This window comes from Colletotrichum siamense (genome assembly GCF_013390195.1).
Source record: "Colletotrichum siamense strain Cg363 chromosome Unknown KSG_Cg363_contig03, whole genome shotgun sequence".
NCBI lineage: Eukaryota > Fungi > Ascomycota > Sordariomycetes > Glomerellales > Glomerellaceae > Colletotrichum > Colletotrichum siamense.
The window spans coordinates 5882532-5899639 of NW_023501016.1; the positions used below are offsets into that span (position 1 = coordinate 5882532).

At 51.1% G+C, this 17108-nt stretch overlaps 6 protein-coding genes across 6 annotated transcripts; 3 read left to right on the forward strand and 3 right to left on the reverse strand.

Moving 5' to 3' along the window:
• Window positions 1–476: 476 nt before the first annotated feature.
• CGCS363_v005555 (Lactose permease) lies at window positions 477–2257 on the forward strand (the record flags this gene model as incomplete). The annotated part of the gene is made up of 5 exons (XM_036637404.1): window positions 477–988; window positions 1046–1091; window positions 1141–1491; window positions 1541–1851; window positions 1918–2257. The coding sequence occupies 5 exons, from the start codon at window positions 477–479 to the stop codon at window positions 2255–2257; spliced, it is 1560 nt and encodes a 519-aa protein (XP_036497600.1).
• Window positions 2258–2375: 118 nt separating this feature from the next.
• DTA (D-threonine aldolase) lies at window positions 2376–3479 on the reverse strand (the record flags this gene model as incomplete). The annotated part of the gene is made up of 1 exon (XM_036637405.1): window positions 2376–3479. One exon carries the CDS (start codon window positions 3477–3479, stop codon window positions 2376–2378), a length of 1104 nt encoding a protein of 367 aa, XP_036498506.1.
• Window positions 3480–3723: 244 nt separating this feature from the next.
• Window positions 3724–6084, reverse strand: CGCS363_v005557 (uncharacterized protein; the record flags this gene model as incomplete). The annotated part of the gene is made up of 1 exon (XM_036637406.1): window positions 3724–6084. The coding sequence occupies one exon, from the start codon at window positions 6082–6084 to the stop codon at window positions 3724–3726; it is 2361 nt and encodes a 786-aa protein (XP_036498505.1).
• A 3647-nt stretch (window positions 6085–9731) lies between these two features.
• CGCS363_v005558 (uncharacterized protein) lies at window positions 9732–10562 on the reverse strand (the record flags this gene model as incomplete). Its single annotated transcript, XM_036637407.1, has 1 exon — window positions 9732–10562. One exon carries the CDS (start codon window positions 10560–10562, stop codon window positions 9732–9734), a length of 831 nt encoding a protein of 276 aa, XP_036498530.1.
• Window positions 10563–13601: 3039 nt separating this feature from the next.
• On the forward strand, window positions 13602–14852 carry Asb14 (Ankyrin repeat and SOCS box protein 14; the record flags this gene model as incomplete). The annotated part of the gene is made up of 1 exon (XM_036637408.1): window positions 13602–14852. One exon carries the CDS (start codon window positions 13602–13604, stop codon window positions 14850–14852), a length of 1251 nt encoding a protein of 416 aa, XP_036498527.1.
• A 368-nt stretch (window positions 14853–15220) lies between these two features.
• CGCS363_v005560 (uncharacterized protein) lies at window positions 15221–17090 on the forward strand (the record flags this gene model as incomplete). Its single annotated transcript, XM_036637409.1, has 3 exons — window positions 15221–15539; window positions 15594–16037; window positions 16087–17090. The coding sequence occupies 3 exons, from the start codon at window positions 15221–15223 to the stop codon at window positions 17088–17090; spliced, it is 1767 nt and encodes a 588-aa protein (XP_036498693.1).
• Between the last annotated feature and the right edge of the window lie 18 nt (window positions 17091–17108).

A 17108-nucleotide genomic window follows, 5' to 3' on the forward strand; every position in this document is an offset into this window, starting at 1 on the left:
CAGTCCTTAGATGGGAAAGGTGAAATCCGATATCATTTCAGGTTGAATGACGTTGCTATCTGGATCTAACCATGTGATGCGGTGACAAGCGGAGCCTCAACGCGGGAATGTCGAGGATTTAACAACAGCCCCGTTTGCCAAGGAGGTGAACTCTGAACAAGTGCTCGAAGCTCAGACCCCGATATTCCCCGAGGACGCTTCACCTCAACTGCCCCAGACTTACCCCATGTCAGACTGAGTGGTTTCCCCACGGGGGCGCTTGTAGTTCCCTGCCGTTGATGGAGATTCAACCATGAATTGGGACGATTGTATGTCTGTGCATCGACTTAAAAGTCCCGGTTCGGAAGCAATTAAGTAAGTCTTGTCACTACCAACTCTCTTGGCTCTTCTTTTCTCCCCGACCAGACTTCCGGCGCTTTTGGAGTCTTCAATGGTCCCTTTTGTTATTGATTCACGTCCCTTGACACTCTGAGAATATGTTCGGAAAGTCGAAGGGTGCTTCCAACAAGAGCAAGGGCATCAGCCCCGAGCTTGAAGCTGTCCTGCCTAAGGATGGCCTCCCATGGTACAAGAAGTCACATCTGAGATGGCTCAACTACTACTGCGTCTTCTTGGGCCTTTTGTGCGCCGCGAACGGATACGATGGATCGATGATGAACGGGTTGTTGGCTCTGCCTCAATGGATGAATTTCATGGACCAACCGAAAGGCGCCTGGCTGGGTTTCATCAACGCCGTTCAGTCCTTGTCGACTATGCTTGCTTACCCTGCGGTCGCCTATTTCGCCAATCGATGGGGCCGTAAGAAAGGCCTGTTCGTGGGATATGCCTTCTTGGTCCTCGGCTCTATGCTGCAGGCTTTCACTCCCAACAAGACGGGCTTCATTCTCGGACGGCTGTTCATCGGTCAACCTAGTGGTTGGTGGGGTGGTCTTGCACCTGTTCTCATCACTGAGCTGGCGTATCCAACCCACCGTGGAATCCTTACAGCGTAAGTATTACATCGTTCAAGCTTTGCCATGGCATGACTGAAGTGGCTTGACTACAGGCTTTACAACTGTGGTTGGTTCGTCGGTAGCTCGTTCGCTGCTTGGGTAAGTTGATAATAACCATGCTCTTTTGAATGTCGCTTACAGGACCAAGGTAACATACGGCACCCGAAACTACGACAGCACATGGGCTTGGCGCATTCCCTCCCTTCTTCAAATCGCCGTTCCGATCGTCGTTCTCCCAGCCGCCATTTTGGTCCCCGAATCGCCCCGCTTCTTGGTCTCAAAGGGTCGGATTGCGGAAGCGCGCAGGATCCTTGTCAAGCTCCACGGCGGTGGCGACGAACATTCCTTGCTGGTCGACTTCGAGATGGCTGAGATCGAGCGGGCGATCGAAGACGACAAGGCTGCGGGCGAGACTTCTTCTTGGATGGAGATGTTCAAAACCCCTGGAAACAGGCATAGAGCCTTTATTTCAATTACGCTTGGTCTGCTGGCTCAATGGGTAAGAGAAAAAGCGTACAAACATAGTACCATTTCACTGACGATTTCAGGGCGGAAACAACTTGGTCAGCTACTACCTCGCAGACGTCCTCAAAGCAGTCGGAATCACGTCGATTACGGACCAAACCATCATCAACGGCTGCTTGCAGAGTTGGAACCTGGTCATGGCAGTCTCGGCTGCCATGTCCGTCGATAGAGTCGGCCGTCGCTTCTTGTTCCTCACCAGTGTTCTGGGTATGCTCACCAGTTATATCATTCTTTCGGGTTTGAATGGTGGCTTCGCCACAACAGGAAAAGCATCGGTCGGCCTTGCGGTGGTTCCCTTCCTGTACATCTACTACAGCTTTTACGACATTGCATTGTAAGCATCACCCTTCCTGGGACCTCGGAATTTGTTTCTTGTTTAACGCTAACCTTCAAAACACAGTACACCCCTTATTGTATCATACCCCGCCGAGATCTGGCCGTACCAGCTGCGTGCCCGCGGCACCGCCTTGACGCAAATGTCTACGTATTTCGGAATTTTCTTCAATGTTTTCGTCAATCCAATCGCCTTCGACGCAATGGGTTGGAAATATTACCTTGTGTTCGTCGTCATTCTGATCATCGGAACGGTGATCATTTACTTCTTCTACCCCGAGACTAGGGGTCACACGCTGGAGGAAATGGCTGTCATTTTCGACGGAGAGTCAGCAAGGGTTACTGATACCTTTGTATCCGGAGACGACAAGAGAGCCGGAGTTACGCAACATCACGAGAGCGCATGATCAGACGGAAGATATACCAAAGCTGTCAAGAAGTTCTCATGCGGGATTTCATTTTAACTTGGTTCATGGTGTTGGTCATGGGATCTCAATAAACTCGACATTATGCATCCTACTGTTTCTATTGGACCTTTCCTCTTGAGTCCACAGTCCAAATCTCTTCAATAACCCCATTTCTGTGCGCATAGTAGAAGTCGTGAAGGTTGATAGTCGGATCAATGTGGCTAGGAATCATCTCAACCCGATCTCCCACGTTAAGCGCCGGCGTCCCCTCGTCCCACGTCAAGGAGCCATGCTCGTCGCCAAGGTTCGCATGCCTGTACCTAGGATCCTTGCACTCTGCCAGTCCACTGTCAGTCGTCAAGGATTTGAGGCCCGTATCAATCGTGACCTGACGTTCGCCCTGTTTGCTGACTACCGTCGCCAAAAGGGTAAGACTATTCGAGTAAAATGTGCCAACTGCGTTTCGATAATCGGTGTCCATGAAAATGAAAGAGCCGGGCTGTAGCTCGGTTACACCGGGCACCTGCGCACAGAACTCCCCAGTTCCTGTTCCTCCAGTGGTGACAACGTCGATAGTGAACCCTGCTTTTCGCAGTTGCTCTGCCGTGTCGACGAGCGTCTTCATCGACTCAAGGCACTGTTTCTTGCGGTCTTCACGGTCGTGAAGATGTTGAAGATGACCCTCGTAGCCCTGGACACCAATCAACCGCAGATGCGGCAGCGTCGCAATGTGCTTCGCGAGAGCCAAGGCCGGCTCTCCAGGCGCAACTCCGGTTCGGTGCAGTCCCACGTCGAGATCAATGAGGGTAGTTAACGGCTGATCGATGCCAGATTGGGCCAGGGCGTCATTGATTGCGGTTGCACCAACCTCGCTGTCCACCACAATTCTGATGTCCCTGTGCTTCTGGAACAGCTCGACAAGCCTCTTAACTTTGGGAGCACCGATGATTTCGCAAGTGATGAGGATGTCGTCGAAACCAGCCGCGGTGATGGCTTCCGCCTCAGACACTTTCGCCACACAACAGCCCGTTGCGCCGGCGGCCACCAGCTTGCGGGCAAGAACAGCGCTTTTCGTGGTCTTCAGATGAGGTCGTACTTTGCGACCAGTAGGCAGAAAATTGTCGAATAGCTTTTTTATGTTGGATTCCATAAGATCGAGGTTAACGATCATGGAGGGGGTGTCCAGGCTGTCAAGGCCATCGCCGACACGAGGAGAGTACATGGCTGCACGAAGTGAACGGTCGACTTTCAGTGATTGAATTCAAGAGAAACTGTTGACAGTAAATCTGCAAAACAAGAAATGTTGCGGACGCTCAAGAAATGTGTCTTCGGCGGACGGACGGCGAGGGGAGAGCGGAATCGGCGCTCCTTATCAGCGCCGTAATCATCGGGCGGGGTTGAAGCTCCCGGCCGTGCACAACAATCTCGCATTTAATTGGTTGGTGAAGTATCATGTGGACATGACACTACATTGAGGAGTCTCCGTCAACACGGAAAAGAGCAAGGGACATGGCATCGGCCAAGATAGCGCGTCCCGGCCGTTGACTGACACTGAGTAGCCTCCCAAGTGGCACTTCACCACCAACAGACGGCGAGCGCGGCCGTGGAACGTTTTGATCTCCGTTGGGGACTGCCAGGTTCCTCTCCGATGGTCCAGGAGAGGGAACACCCTGGCTCGCATTGCTCCGGCGCAATGTCGACTCGGACCGATTTGGAGTGGGGTTTCCCGAGTCCGGGGTAAGGAATTGCGGAGACGGCGAGGTTGCCCGCGGAGGAAGAAGGGCAGCCCCGCGAGGTGCCTCGAATCGAGATGAACGACCTTGATCGCCGCGGGACGGAGGCTTCTTCTGGGCTTCATCCCGCAATAGGCCCCAGAGCTGTTGAAGCCACCTTTGCTTCTCTTCGGGCTTCATCGAACGAAGGGGCAGGACTTCCGCGCCGCCCATCTCCCTCGTCGGCCACGGGAAGCTGACTGCCATCTCCCTCAATGTCTCAGAGTCAAGTTGTCGAAGAACGATTCGAAGTTGTGGCTCGACATTTGCTACTGGCTGAAACGCCCAGTCTCCTCGTTGCTCCAGACGCTCAGCAATCTGCGACATGGCTCCGACCAACCATTCAATGGCGACGTTGTCGGGTACTGTATTCGCCTTGCTCAAGAGCCATCCAAGCGTTTCCGGTGTTCCGGACTGGTTGAGGATAGGGATGCTGCGCTTATCGTGCTCACGATCCTGGAGTTTCATGATGAATTCGTTGTACTGCTGCATCGCCGTCAGAGGTAGACCAACGAATTTGCCCGCATTGAGAGCGTGGACAATCTCATCTCCTAGGGCGATGCCAGACTTAACACCACTGTTGAGACCACGACCTGGCCAAAAGTGCACCGTCATAGCAGCGTCGCCGGCGACTGCGACAAGGGCATGAGGCCGGTTGATAGAAGCTGAATCTGATGGCGGGAGGTACTGGATGCCTTCGCGCACAGCTTGCACTACAATCGGGATGCGCACGACGTTGATGACCTCGCTCTCCTTGAAGCCGAAAAGCTTCAACCCATCGGATATCGACCTCCACAGCGAACCTCCTCTGTTCTCCGACGGTGCGAAAACTTGGTTTTCGTTAAAGCCAGGCGGGATCGTCCCATCCGGCCGTCGTAGACATCCTGGATACCCAAAAGTGACAGGTTGACCATCCATAGCCAACATCTTGTGCCATTCCTCCTCGGTGAGCTGCATGTTGAGATACCCGCGACCATCGAAGTCACTGGCGTTGAGGAGATAACGGGTTTGGCCCAGCGTTAGAAACACGTTCAGAGGTTGCGACCAAGGAAGCCCAGCTGGCCGATCGAATGCCAAGCCAAGGGCATAACTCCTTCCGCGTTCGTTCTCGTAGCCATGGAAATAAGACTTCCGGGCCCAAGATGCTGCTCCGTCTGCTCCAAGGAGCACATGAAAGTCACCAACTTTGTACAAGTCTTCGCGTGTAACGCCCTCCGCGTGAAGGTGTATCAGGTCGTAAAACTCAGGCGCATGGCATCTTCGAAGCAACCGATCCTCGACCTTCCGGATCTGAATGTTGGCTGAACCAGGCCAAACACACTCGGGGCGCCCTTCGAAAAGTGCTTGCTGCGTTGCCCGGCTCATCAGCGTTGTGACTGACTCTTGCAGCGTGACGACCTGATCGCGTCTCCTTGCGGTCGGCGGATAGTCGACATAAGTACCGTTCGGGCCTGCCATGACCACCCAGCGCCTTTCATATACGTGGACTTGGATCTTGCCAGCACCCTTTTCGGCGAGCGAGATGGCTGACGCCAGAGCCGTGGGACCTCCACCAACTATGGCAACCTTGAGACGTCCTGTGGGGTACTTATATATGACTGCGTCCACAGGCGGAGGTTCGACGTTTCTGAATATCGTTGGGTCGAAGAAGAAGTCCATCACAACTTTGGTTTTGTCGGAGTACATGAAGTCCGGCACCTTGGCTTTGATGAGCATAAATCGGACACATTGAAGCAGTGGCGTAGGGGCAAAACTGGGATGACGATTGCGGAATATCCTCGTTTGAACCGCGAGAGCCAACGCTGTAATGTTGCGGTACTGTTGGTCTGTCGCGATGGCTTGCAGTTCGAAGCTGAAGACCGGGTCTGGGTTCATCTTGGCGAAGCGAAGCAGAAAGATCTTGGCTCTTTCCAGATCAGTGCGGCTGTCGCCGGGTCCGCCGGTACCCCAAGCATCTTCGTACAGTTTCGGGAATAGGACTTCCTCGTGTGAAGTTGTTCGTGTTTGGCCTTTTGAAGGGGGGTGGAACCCCGACGGCGAACGACTTTTGTTCATGATTGGCTCGTATGGATCAGCTTTAAAAAGGTTCAAGAACGAAGGTAAAATTGTGGAAAGACAATATTTCCAGAGCCGGCGAAGGGTCTCCAGGGATTAAATTAGACTTTATAGACTTAAACTGGTTCATCCGGACAACGTTCCAAAGTCCAGATGACTGCCGATAAGGAAGCGCCAATCTAACGTCTAGCCTCATCAAGGATAGAACCACTCCCAAAATACTTAGACTAGTACAGCAAGAAGAACTTTGTAAGAATCCTTCGAAGACAAGCGAAGAACCAAAATCTGAGTAAGATTTAAGCTTTTGGTCTTATTTTTACAACGGCAAAAGGGCATCCGCAATGTATGAACACAGGGAGTAATTGCGATCGGGCTAAGAAGTGCCAAAAATGGATATAAATATTAGACAGCAGCTGAGTTCTAGGGGGGCATCTGTGAAGTTTTCTACGTTACTGTGTTCCGCCTTGCTTCATACACTCCGTTGCGTTGACAGCGTCCGCCCCCCCTTTTTGCCGAAATTACGCACGCATAATCCCTGTATATACATGAAAATTTGCCCAACGCCACGTAGATATTCGTAGTACGGCAATTGACCTATTCTGATGGCTTCAATTGATCTATTTCTATTGAATCTCATTATCTGAGGGCATCGTGATGCCTCCTAAACGCCGCCGCGCGGCTCGGCAGGCGGATGATGACCCTTCTGGGCATCGTCCGTCACCCATCGCCAACGGTACGCGGAAACAACGACGTATACAACAACTGGCACAGGACGCCGCCAGAGATCCTCCTCAACGCTCTGCCTCGCCGTCGATCAGGATCGTTACGCCCGCCGAGAGGGCTCGCCGGGCTGCCGCCGCCGAAGAGGCCGCCGAGGAGGCCGCCGAGGAGGTTATCGTCGCCGAGGCTGGACCCGAGACTAATGATTTGGTGGCGGCTGAGTCTACATCGCGAAGAAAGCGTGTACTTATAGCCCCTCCGTCATCACGAAGAGCTCCAAAAGCGTCCTCTCGCCAAAAAGCAACGACAACGCAGAGGAAGCGAAAGAAGGATCCGCCGCATACGATCCGGCTCCGAAGTACTCTGCCTTCGTCGATGCCACCGTTTCGACCAGACTCGACCCCAGTTAACCCAACCCCTCGTCAAACCACTCGATTTGCGGACGATACGCCTACGGCCCCTCGCCATAGCGCTGATGATACGTTTATGTCGTTCCACGATGTATTTGAAGAGGAGGACGATATGGGTAACGAGGAACCAACTCTGCTACAAATCCAGGTTACCCGTGGCCCAGCGCTCAAGGGTAACGGTTTACCTGTTCTCGATCTAACCATCGAGAGCATCGCGTATAACAGATTCAGTATTGCTCCTGTATTAGATGCGAATAGTAGAGACTGGGAGGCAGACAGCGGCGCCCAACTTGAGGCAGAAGTGGCTCACTCGTATATTGTGAAGAAGGCCAATATCGCTGTTGTCGTTGCTTGGAGGAAGCCCACCAACGCATCTAAACCAACACCAATCTTCACTCGGGTCTATCCGTCTACTGGAGGGGTCACTTGGCCAAGTATTCCATGGGTTGATATTGTCCCCTCTCTTGAACAAGCTGAAGAGAGGGGTGAAGTCCACCTCACCGTCAAGTGGCAATACAGCGCCGTACCAATCTCTGGTGGTATAGTGACTGGCGTACGAACGCCTCGAAAAGGTGGCCGAGCAGGCGTTTCAGCCGGCATGCAAGAGGCGATCGATCGTGAGGCTAACGATCCTGCAAACGTCGAGCGTCGGAAGGAGGGTATGCACAGACAACTTCTCCGTACGCACATCTGCCCAGAGTACCAGAGATGTAAGAATAGTTCGGGCGACGAGAAGTTCAACTGGTGCTATATACTAGGCCAGAAGCACTACAAGATCAAATCTCACCATATAGAGAAGTGGGCGAAGGCTATTATGACTGGACAGGCTGGCGTTGACAATATGGAACCACCTAAAGAACTGCTTGGTGAGATTCTTCACGACCAGTTTATAGAGGATCAGAAACGCCAGGGCAAGAGAAGTAAGAATATCGTGGAGGTTGATGATAACCAGGAGACGACAGTGATGACGGAAGAGAAGGCTGAAAATGCCGCACTTCCATCATCAGGGTCAAGATCTGGCCTAACCAACGCCAACAGCAACGCCATCGTCAATATATACGGCAACGCGGGGGCGCCAGATCGTCATCTTCAATATCCTAACCCATACGTACAGCTGCCGCCGCCGGCGCCGCCGCCGCCGGCATATTGGCCATATGCGAACATCTCACAGTATTCGTTGCCAACTCTTCCGCCATTGAACCTTCCAAGCACTCGTCAACCAAGTATCGCACTCCCGATTCGTTCGTCCTCGCCAGTGGTACCGGATTCGCCTCGAAAAGCTCTAGATCAAGTGGCCAGCTTCATCAAGTGGTTTATATCCGTCCGCGGCAAGCGATATAACGTCGACGAAGGGTTCAGAAAGAAGCTACAGAAACTGCGATCAGTAGACAGTAGCTTGCGGGCAATTCGCAAGTTACCAGATATTTGGTTTACTGAACAGGGTTTTACTCAAGATCTTACCGAAGATGTCAGGAACTCGATCAAATCCTTCATAGACAACAGCGCCTACTACGGAGGGCAGTCTGACGCCCTCTCCGACGTGGTATCTCACTCTGAACTTCATTCAAACCATCGAGAGTCAGAAGGAGATGTTTATACAAGAATATACGCTGGATTGCCAGGAGGGACGGCGGCGGCGCCAGTTGAAAACTCTGCGGCGCTAGTTTCAGGCGAGTTGGGGTCATCCCGACATATCGACGCCCTAGTGCCACGTCAATCCATCGAGCAAGAGATCCGTGGTACGCCAGTTGAAGTTGGTCGACGTGGTGAGTGTATATAGAGCTGTTTACTGTCGAATATGGCTAACTTTGTAGGCGTTTCGGAACTCTTTGGTTTCGTTTCGTCACCACTGCTGTCAGCGTCGCAGATGCTGCCCACGCAGTTACAGATCGAACAAGACGAAATCGAGCAAGGCGATGAGGACAATCAGATTGAAATCTCGAGTGATACGTCGTCAACAGAGACGTATTACTCGGAGGAGGATAACGAAGAAGAGTGATACAGCAAGAGTGGTGTGAAGTTTGACTGTATGCGCGATTTTTTTGCATGACGTGTTCAACCACGGAAAAGTCTACCCATAGCCGTAGATTCAACACTGCCGCTCTATACGTATAAAAGCAATAGAATTACTGTTATTTTGGATCTGCAAACAATACACTTCGGTCCATCCCGATACTGGTTAGGGGCAGTTGAAGTCTCTGACTATGGTTGAAGTCTCTGATCGTGATGACGTGTCATCATCACAAATCATCGTCACAAGCATCAACAACGCGTTTCAGCCGTTATACAGGCAAAATTGATATGTATACGTAGCTACCGACGAAAACAATGGACGACGGTATATTTTTTGTGTTCTGGTGCGCTTGTGGCTAACCTTTTGGCAATCTTGTTGGCTACAATCATGGATTTGATGATTGACCATCATATGACGACACGATTAAGATCTATTGCGCGCGAACGCACGATGAAAATTTGGATTGCTTGCTGATGTTCAATATTGGCAGCAAATCCTCCCTTTTATAGTTCGATATCGTCAAATATATGCTCTGTCCCATCAAAGTTGACGAACGAATGGCGGAAATGGCCCTCGATCTGGGGTAGACGATACCCAATCTCCATAGCGCAGTCACGTAGATATTCCATGAAATCCCGAGTGTCATTCTCATCGTTGTTCCACTTCGAATACGTCTTCCTGATGTATCGCTTTAGATCGCCGAAGTACTCTTCGATGGGGTTGAAGTCTGGTGAATACGGAGGCAGAAACTCGAGATGGACACCTGATACCCGGCATAAACCCTCGATTTCAGGTATACGATGGCAGGAGAGGTTATCCATAACGATGACAGAGTTTGGCTCTGGAAAACGCCCACATTTCGGGATAAGGCACTCCTGTAGCCAACGAAAGAACCCATCGCCGTCAGTCGTACCATAATACGTAGTCAAGTGTAGGATACCGCTCAACGTGAGGGCTGGCAGGATCTGTACGCGAGAGTTCTGAAACCGATCAATCTCTGCAGTTCGAAACGCAGCAAGCCCTTTCGGCGCCCATCCAGTCCTCCGTATCCCAGTATCCTTATTGACGCCGGATTCGTCGACGAATACCAGCTGGTCGGGGCGATATCGTCGTATACGGTACAAGTACTCGTATCGTAGTTCGTCACTTCGCTGAGCAGCAATAATCTTGGACTTCTTGTTCGTCCAGCCAGCTGAGTTTAACTGTCGACTGATTGCAGAACGACTGATCTGGATCTCGAAGGCTTCAAATAGGAAATCTTGCATCTCTTCAAGAGATAGATCGCTGCGGTACTGCAGTAGTTCAAGAAGCTCTGTACGATGCCATATTTCCATCTTTTGTCGACTCTGGCGGCACCTCTTATATCTCTGCACTTCGCCAGTGATATTACGTCGTGATCTATGTCGTCGAATCGTTCGTTCGGTACAGCCAACGATACTTGCCAGCTCGTGGGTCTTTTGGTCTTCGAATGGCAGTATCATCGCGATCGTCGATAGCTGTAGATTCGATATTCTGGGCGCCATTGTATCGTCGTCGTCGCCCGGCGTCTTTCTCGATGTATCTGATATAATAAACCACGGACATGTACTGACCAGCGGCAAACTGTAAGTAACAGGGCACAATCTATACAGCAGTAGACTCTTGCTCAATATCGTGAACAAGCTGAGCTATCAGGAGAGTCATTAATCCTGTTGACTGCCAAAGCATTTGCTCTGAAGAACCGTATCAAGCCCCTTGGTATGCTTATATATTACTCAGAGCCATACAAACCGTATGCTGAGTAGATATATAAAGTCATACAGCAGGTCTCTTCTTCTGTTCCTCAGCAAATGTCATCTTGATCTCTCATGACGAAAATAGACCTTTTGTTGGTCGAATGGTATGGGGATGAGGTGACTAGCTGGGTTGGCAATGCCTCGATGGGTAGATTGACTGCTACGGAAGCATGAAATACACACCTTATGTCTCTATCGTGTAGTTATACGTTTGAATACTACTGGGACTATAGTGATTGACGGCAATTGAGGTGTTGGTGATGACTTTGACGCGTTTTGCGTGCGATGCAGAGAAATGCGCGTCACAGCGTAAAATTGGCTTTTTTTCATGTTTTTGCATAAGCGGGGAAAAAAAAGGGGGGCGGACGCTGTCAACGCAACGGAGTGTAAGCACATTGTCGACCTATCAAGTACACTACTGCACTAACTTATTTAGGATCTCGGGTGAACTTCAGCCACTGCTCTCTCACGTGGTCTTCAATTTCAACGGGTGGGAAAGATGGCATGGCTTGCATGTGGCTGTTGGACTAACGGATATTGTGGGTCTAGAATGTGATCAGGCTGGATCTCGCCTGTAGTTAGCGATAACGTGTATGGTGTGACATACAGAACGGTCAAATATTTCTCTGTTGCTCGGTTTCTGGTGAGGCATCAGGCTGCCCTAAGGTGGTGCAACCTGGGCCACAAATGTGCAGAAAATTCATGTGAGCAGATTCGCCATTGGTTAGGTTATCTATGCCTATGCAGGCGTGCCAATGACGGCCCGGACTAAAGCCATGATCTTCGCATTCCCCGCCAAATCTCATCCTTCTTCTGATCTCATCGTGATTGTCGACATGTGGCATTCGTACCAATTCTTCAACACGAAGCTTGGTTCCTGATACTGCCATGGCTGAGATACTTGGAATTGCTGCAGCTACCATCCAGCTCACAGAACTGACTATTAAGATCTTGTCAGAAGGCTACGCGTTTCTCAATAAGACCATTGGCGCACCGACAGAAATCCGCCAGCTCCTCACGGAAACCGCAGCCTTGGATTGTCTTTTGAGTCGACTGCGAGATCTGAGCCATCCAGCCAACCCAGCCTCGGTTCACGAGAATGCTCTGCTTCGTTTGAAAGATATCGGAGTTTTTGACGAATGCAATCACTTGCCAAATTCGATAAACCAGACCCTGACTTCCTTGAGAAGAGAGGACGGCGAAAGAGTCAGGAATATCGCCAAGAGATTAGCATGGTCTCTACGTGCGTAGAAGGAAGTACAAGAGTCTTTGGATCGTCTCCGGCGTATGAAGGAAACCCTTTCCACTGCTCTGGAGACTAATACCGCGTAAGACATGGTAATTACTTGTAGCATAGCGGCGATGCGACTAATCTTGAACTTCTCAGACTGGCCGTCGACAGAATCGAGGAAACAGTTAACCAGGCAGACTGGCAGAGAGTGTTTTCTTGGGTTTGCCCGGTGGCACATTTGCAAACTCAGCATGCATTGCACGACCTTCTGAGTAGACGGCACCCTGGAAGTGGGCTTTGGCTCATAGAATCCGAGGCATTCGGAAACTGGGTGAATGACCAGTCAGGGGAATTATTATGGATCACCGGACTTCGTAAGCTCTTCGCTACAGCCTAAGCTACATCTGAGAGGAAATAATAACATATCAATCAGCGGGCGCCGGAAAATCCGTCTTATGGTAAGACATGAAGGTTTCCGCCTGCTGCGTTGCTAACACAGACAACAGTGCCACGGCGGTTGAAGCTCTCTCGTCCAGAGTGCATTTGCCTGGTTCAATCATGGTATACTTCTTTTGCAGTTTCGAAGAAAGCGAAAAGGCTGCTCTTCACTTCCTGATGAGTATTGCCGCTCAATTTATATCACGATCGCAGAGGTGTTTTGACATCGCCTCAAAAAGACAGAAGGACAAGAACGGCTTTTCGCTCACGATAGGCGAGTACATAACTCTCGTTGAATCATTTATGAATGAGTACAATCAGGTTTTCATTGTCGTAGATGCTCTTGATGAGGTCGGAGGGATGGAACTGAATGAAAAAGAAGCCTTCGTGGCAGTTTTGAGTCGATTCATGAGGATACAGGCGGAACCAACCATCAGCAGCAATCGAGCGACAGCCCCTGGCCCGCAAGCAGGCAGAGGTAGGAAGGTCCTTCTAACGAGCAGAGAGGACGCATATATCCGGACTCAACTTGCAAACGAGTGTAAGTGTCTATTATGGAAACTAGACTCGCAGCAAGGAAACCGACTCCACGCGGACCTTTCGCACTTTGTCTGGGCCGAGCTGCAGGAAAGATTGAGATCAAAAAGAATTCGTGTCGGGGACCCAGCGTTGGTGTCAACTATCCGAGATCATATCCTTCGCACAGCTGGAACGTAAGTATGCCATAGTTCTCCTTCCCATCAAGCATGAATTTGACAACTTACCTTTATAGATTCCTCCAAGCCAACCTCCAGCTGGACTACATTACAGCGACAAGAACTGACCGAGAGCTACGACAGACTCTACAAAGTCTCCCAAATGGCCTCAATGCTACATATGAGCGAATACTTGTTTCTGCTCTCCAAAAATACCCACAGCGCACGTCCGAGATGAAGCAGGTTTTGCAGTGGCTTGCTGTTGGCTTGATGCCGCTGTCAGGGAAAACCTTAGCGGAGGTTACGTCTATTGACCAAAACGACACCGCCCTCGACTTCGACGCGATCGTCACAGACCCTTACGACGTTGTTGCGCCACTTGTCCAGCTGGTATCCTATTATCAGACGTCACGATATCGTTCGGATGCCGCAACAATCGTACAAATACATCATGCAACGGTCAAGGAATTCCTTACGGGCTCTGACATCCTGGCCACATCGGCATCCATATTTTACTTCAGTGAAGTTGATGCACATGCGTTCACAGCGGAAAGATGTCTTCAGTATCTTGCCTTCTCCGATTTCGATCGCGATGTGCCTGAAGATCCTAGAGACTTCAAGGCCTTTCTCAGCAAGTACTCGTTTCTGTACTACGCGGCCATGAATTGGGCAACGCACATGCGGCTTTGTAGCCTTACGTCTGGCATAAGCGATATTCACAGGTTTCAGCGGCACTTGTACTGGTTTCTGAACCCTGCTGAAAGCCCAAAGAGATACCAACTATGGCAGGCTGTTTTGAGAACAAGCCCGGGCCTGGCTGCCGCCCGCCACAGCGCTGCCCCCATCATTTACGCGATCGCAAACGATCTCCACGTCTTGATTGAAGCACTACTTCCCACATTGGATGACCTCAATGAACACTTTCCCGACGGAAGCACCTGTCTGCTTGTCGCAGCAATCGTGAACAACGTCAAGCTCGCACGCCACCTCCTGAGCCGAGGAGAAGGTGTTGACGTTCCCGACAAGATGAGGCAGCTGACGCCTCTACACGTGGCTGCAGAACATGGAAGTGAAGAAATGGTCGAATTACTATTAGAACACGGGGCATCGCCTTACGCTCGCAGTGATTCGGGCACAACACCGTTTTACCGAGCTGCACGCGACGGATCCACGAAGACTCTGAAATTGCTACGTGCCGCAGGCAGCGAGCTCGATGCAAAGACGTGGGACTTGTGGACTCCTTTGATGGAAGCCGTTGAAAATGGACATCGAGAGGCGGTAAGATTGCTCCTCTCTTGGGGTGCCGATGCTCGAAACATATCGAAATTTGGTACCACGCCCCTGGAACTAGCATCAAACGACCTGACACCTCTGATTACCGAGGCCGGGGGTGGCCCAGGAGTGGATAGAAGTGACGAGCTCCAGGAAGAGATCGATTCTCGTGGGGGAAATATCGACGCGTGGCGGCCGGCTAGGATCGGCTGATTAGATTGTTACAGGCGAGAGAATGGCATTTGCTACAAGATGCGCAGCTGTTAAGGTTGCTTTTCGCAGTACGGAATACTCTAGAATGAGCGAACTAGAAGACAACAGAAGGTTCAATCAAGCACCACAGTGTTAGTAAACTTGGTATCGCGCAGCCTGAAATCACTCCACGCAGTGTTGTGCGTGACCCCGCTGATATCATACATGGAGAGACCAAGCACATTCGAAATGTGACGTCATCATCACGCGAACCCAGCACTCGTCTCGTGTACTTAACAGGAAATGGAAATCCCCCTCAGGAAAATGATCGTGCGTAATTTACTGATTTCACTTGTTTTCAAATCCAAGCCAGTAACGACATATTCATCATGAACATTGACATCCCGGATCTGGTCAAGAAGGCGGTGCCGGAATCAGAAGGTCGCAACGCGCGCATCGTCTCAGATAATTGGACCCGTTCTAATTACAGAGATGTCAACTTTCTATCATCGGGCTTTCCTCGCTCGCGGCCAAAGCTATACATAACTGCAGAGAGTGACGAGTTCGATGAGTTGACCTTAGCTGAATGGCGCGATGAGGGCTTCGAAGTCGAATATCTGCCCATGGGGGACCCGAAGAAGTATCGGGGCAAGCTACGATCTTTGAGTAAAAAGAAGATGGATCCATGCCAGACATTTGGCATCGTCGGTCAGTGAACTAGTATGGCGCATGTTATGAGATAATTATGCTAATAACGAGCAGCTTACGGTGATGCCGCTGCTGTGTGCCTGGAGCATTACCACGTTCTGGACAACAACCCGGAGTTCAAACTCGGGCTGCTGATCGCGTACTATCCGACGGCTATCCCAGATCCCCAAGGGCATTTCCCCAGCAGCATCTCGGCTCTCGTTCATCTTGCCGCAGATGAGGAGATTGGCATCACGAAGCGATCCCAGATGGTTGGGATTCAAGGGAAGAGGCGAACAACGCGGAAGAAAGTGGAGAGCGGCATTGGCACAGGAGGAACCTTGAAACTTGCTTACCCAACCTACACTTACGACGCCGCGCCTGGTTTCGCCGAGCATGACCTTGACGACTTTGACAAAATCTGTGCCGAGCTGGCGTGGAGCCGGAGCTTGACCGCGGCAAGAAAAGCTTTCAACACCTACGCGGATTTGGAGCTTGTGTTGGAGGAGAACGTACAGGGTAAGTATCTAAGAGAGACGGAGGCAATGGGCCAAGCTGACTTGTGCAGGTAAATTCTTCACCCGAAACCTGAACCAAACGCTTTCATCGTACACGACGCATAAGAGCCCGCACGTCACTCATATCCCAACTTTGACGGGAGGAATTGGGTCATCAGAGCTCGAGCGTTTCTACTCCCAGTTTTTCAGCAACCCCCCGTCGATGAGACTGACCTTGATTTCCCGCACTATTGGGGCTGACCGAGTTGTCGACGAGGTTCATGTCCGCTTCAAGCACACCGAGGAGATGCCTTGGATCTTACCCGGTGTTCCTGCTACGAACAAAAGGGTAGAGGTCCTCGTGGTCAGCATAGTGGGATTGAGGGGAGGCAAGCTTTACCACGAGCATGTGTATTGGGACCAGGCTAGTGTTCTGGTGCAAGTTGGCTTGTTAGATCCGAACCTAGTACCCGAAGAAGCGCGCAAGAATGGAGTGCAAAGGCTACCCGTCGTCGGGAGAGATGCGGCAAGACGGGTTCTGAAGGGTTGGGACCCTGAAGAGGAAGGAGAAGCTGATAACGAGCTGATACCTGGTTGGGGTGAGGGAGAATCCGGAGACGAGAAGGATGAAGAGAGGACGGCCGAGGAGAGTGGACAGCTAAAGAATGGCGAACCATCTAAGAGCAGCGAACAGCCAAAAGACAGCGAACAGCCAAAGGACAGCCAACAACCAAATGACACTCAACAGTCTAAGGGCAGCGAAAAGCCGAAGGGTAGCGAGAAACCAAAAGGCAGGAAGAAGCCAAAGGGCGTCGGGCAATCCACGGACGTTGAACAGCCCAAGGATAACGAAGAACCGAAGCATAGTGAAGAACCAAAGGATATCGAACAACCCAAGGACGCTGAAGGACTCAAGGATATTGGACAGCTGAAGGAAAGCGAAAAGTCCACGGACATCGAAGGATCCAAAGACACCGAACGACCCAAGGATGCCGAAGGATCCAAGGCTGACCTAGGAGACACAGCTCTGCCGCAACGAGAAAAGCCTTCCACAACAGATACTACCAGCGCGTAATACTGAATAGCAGAAAAG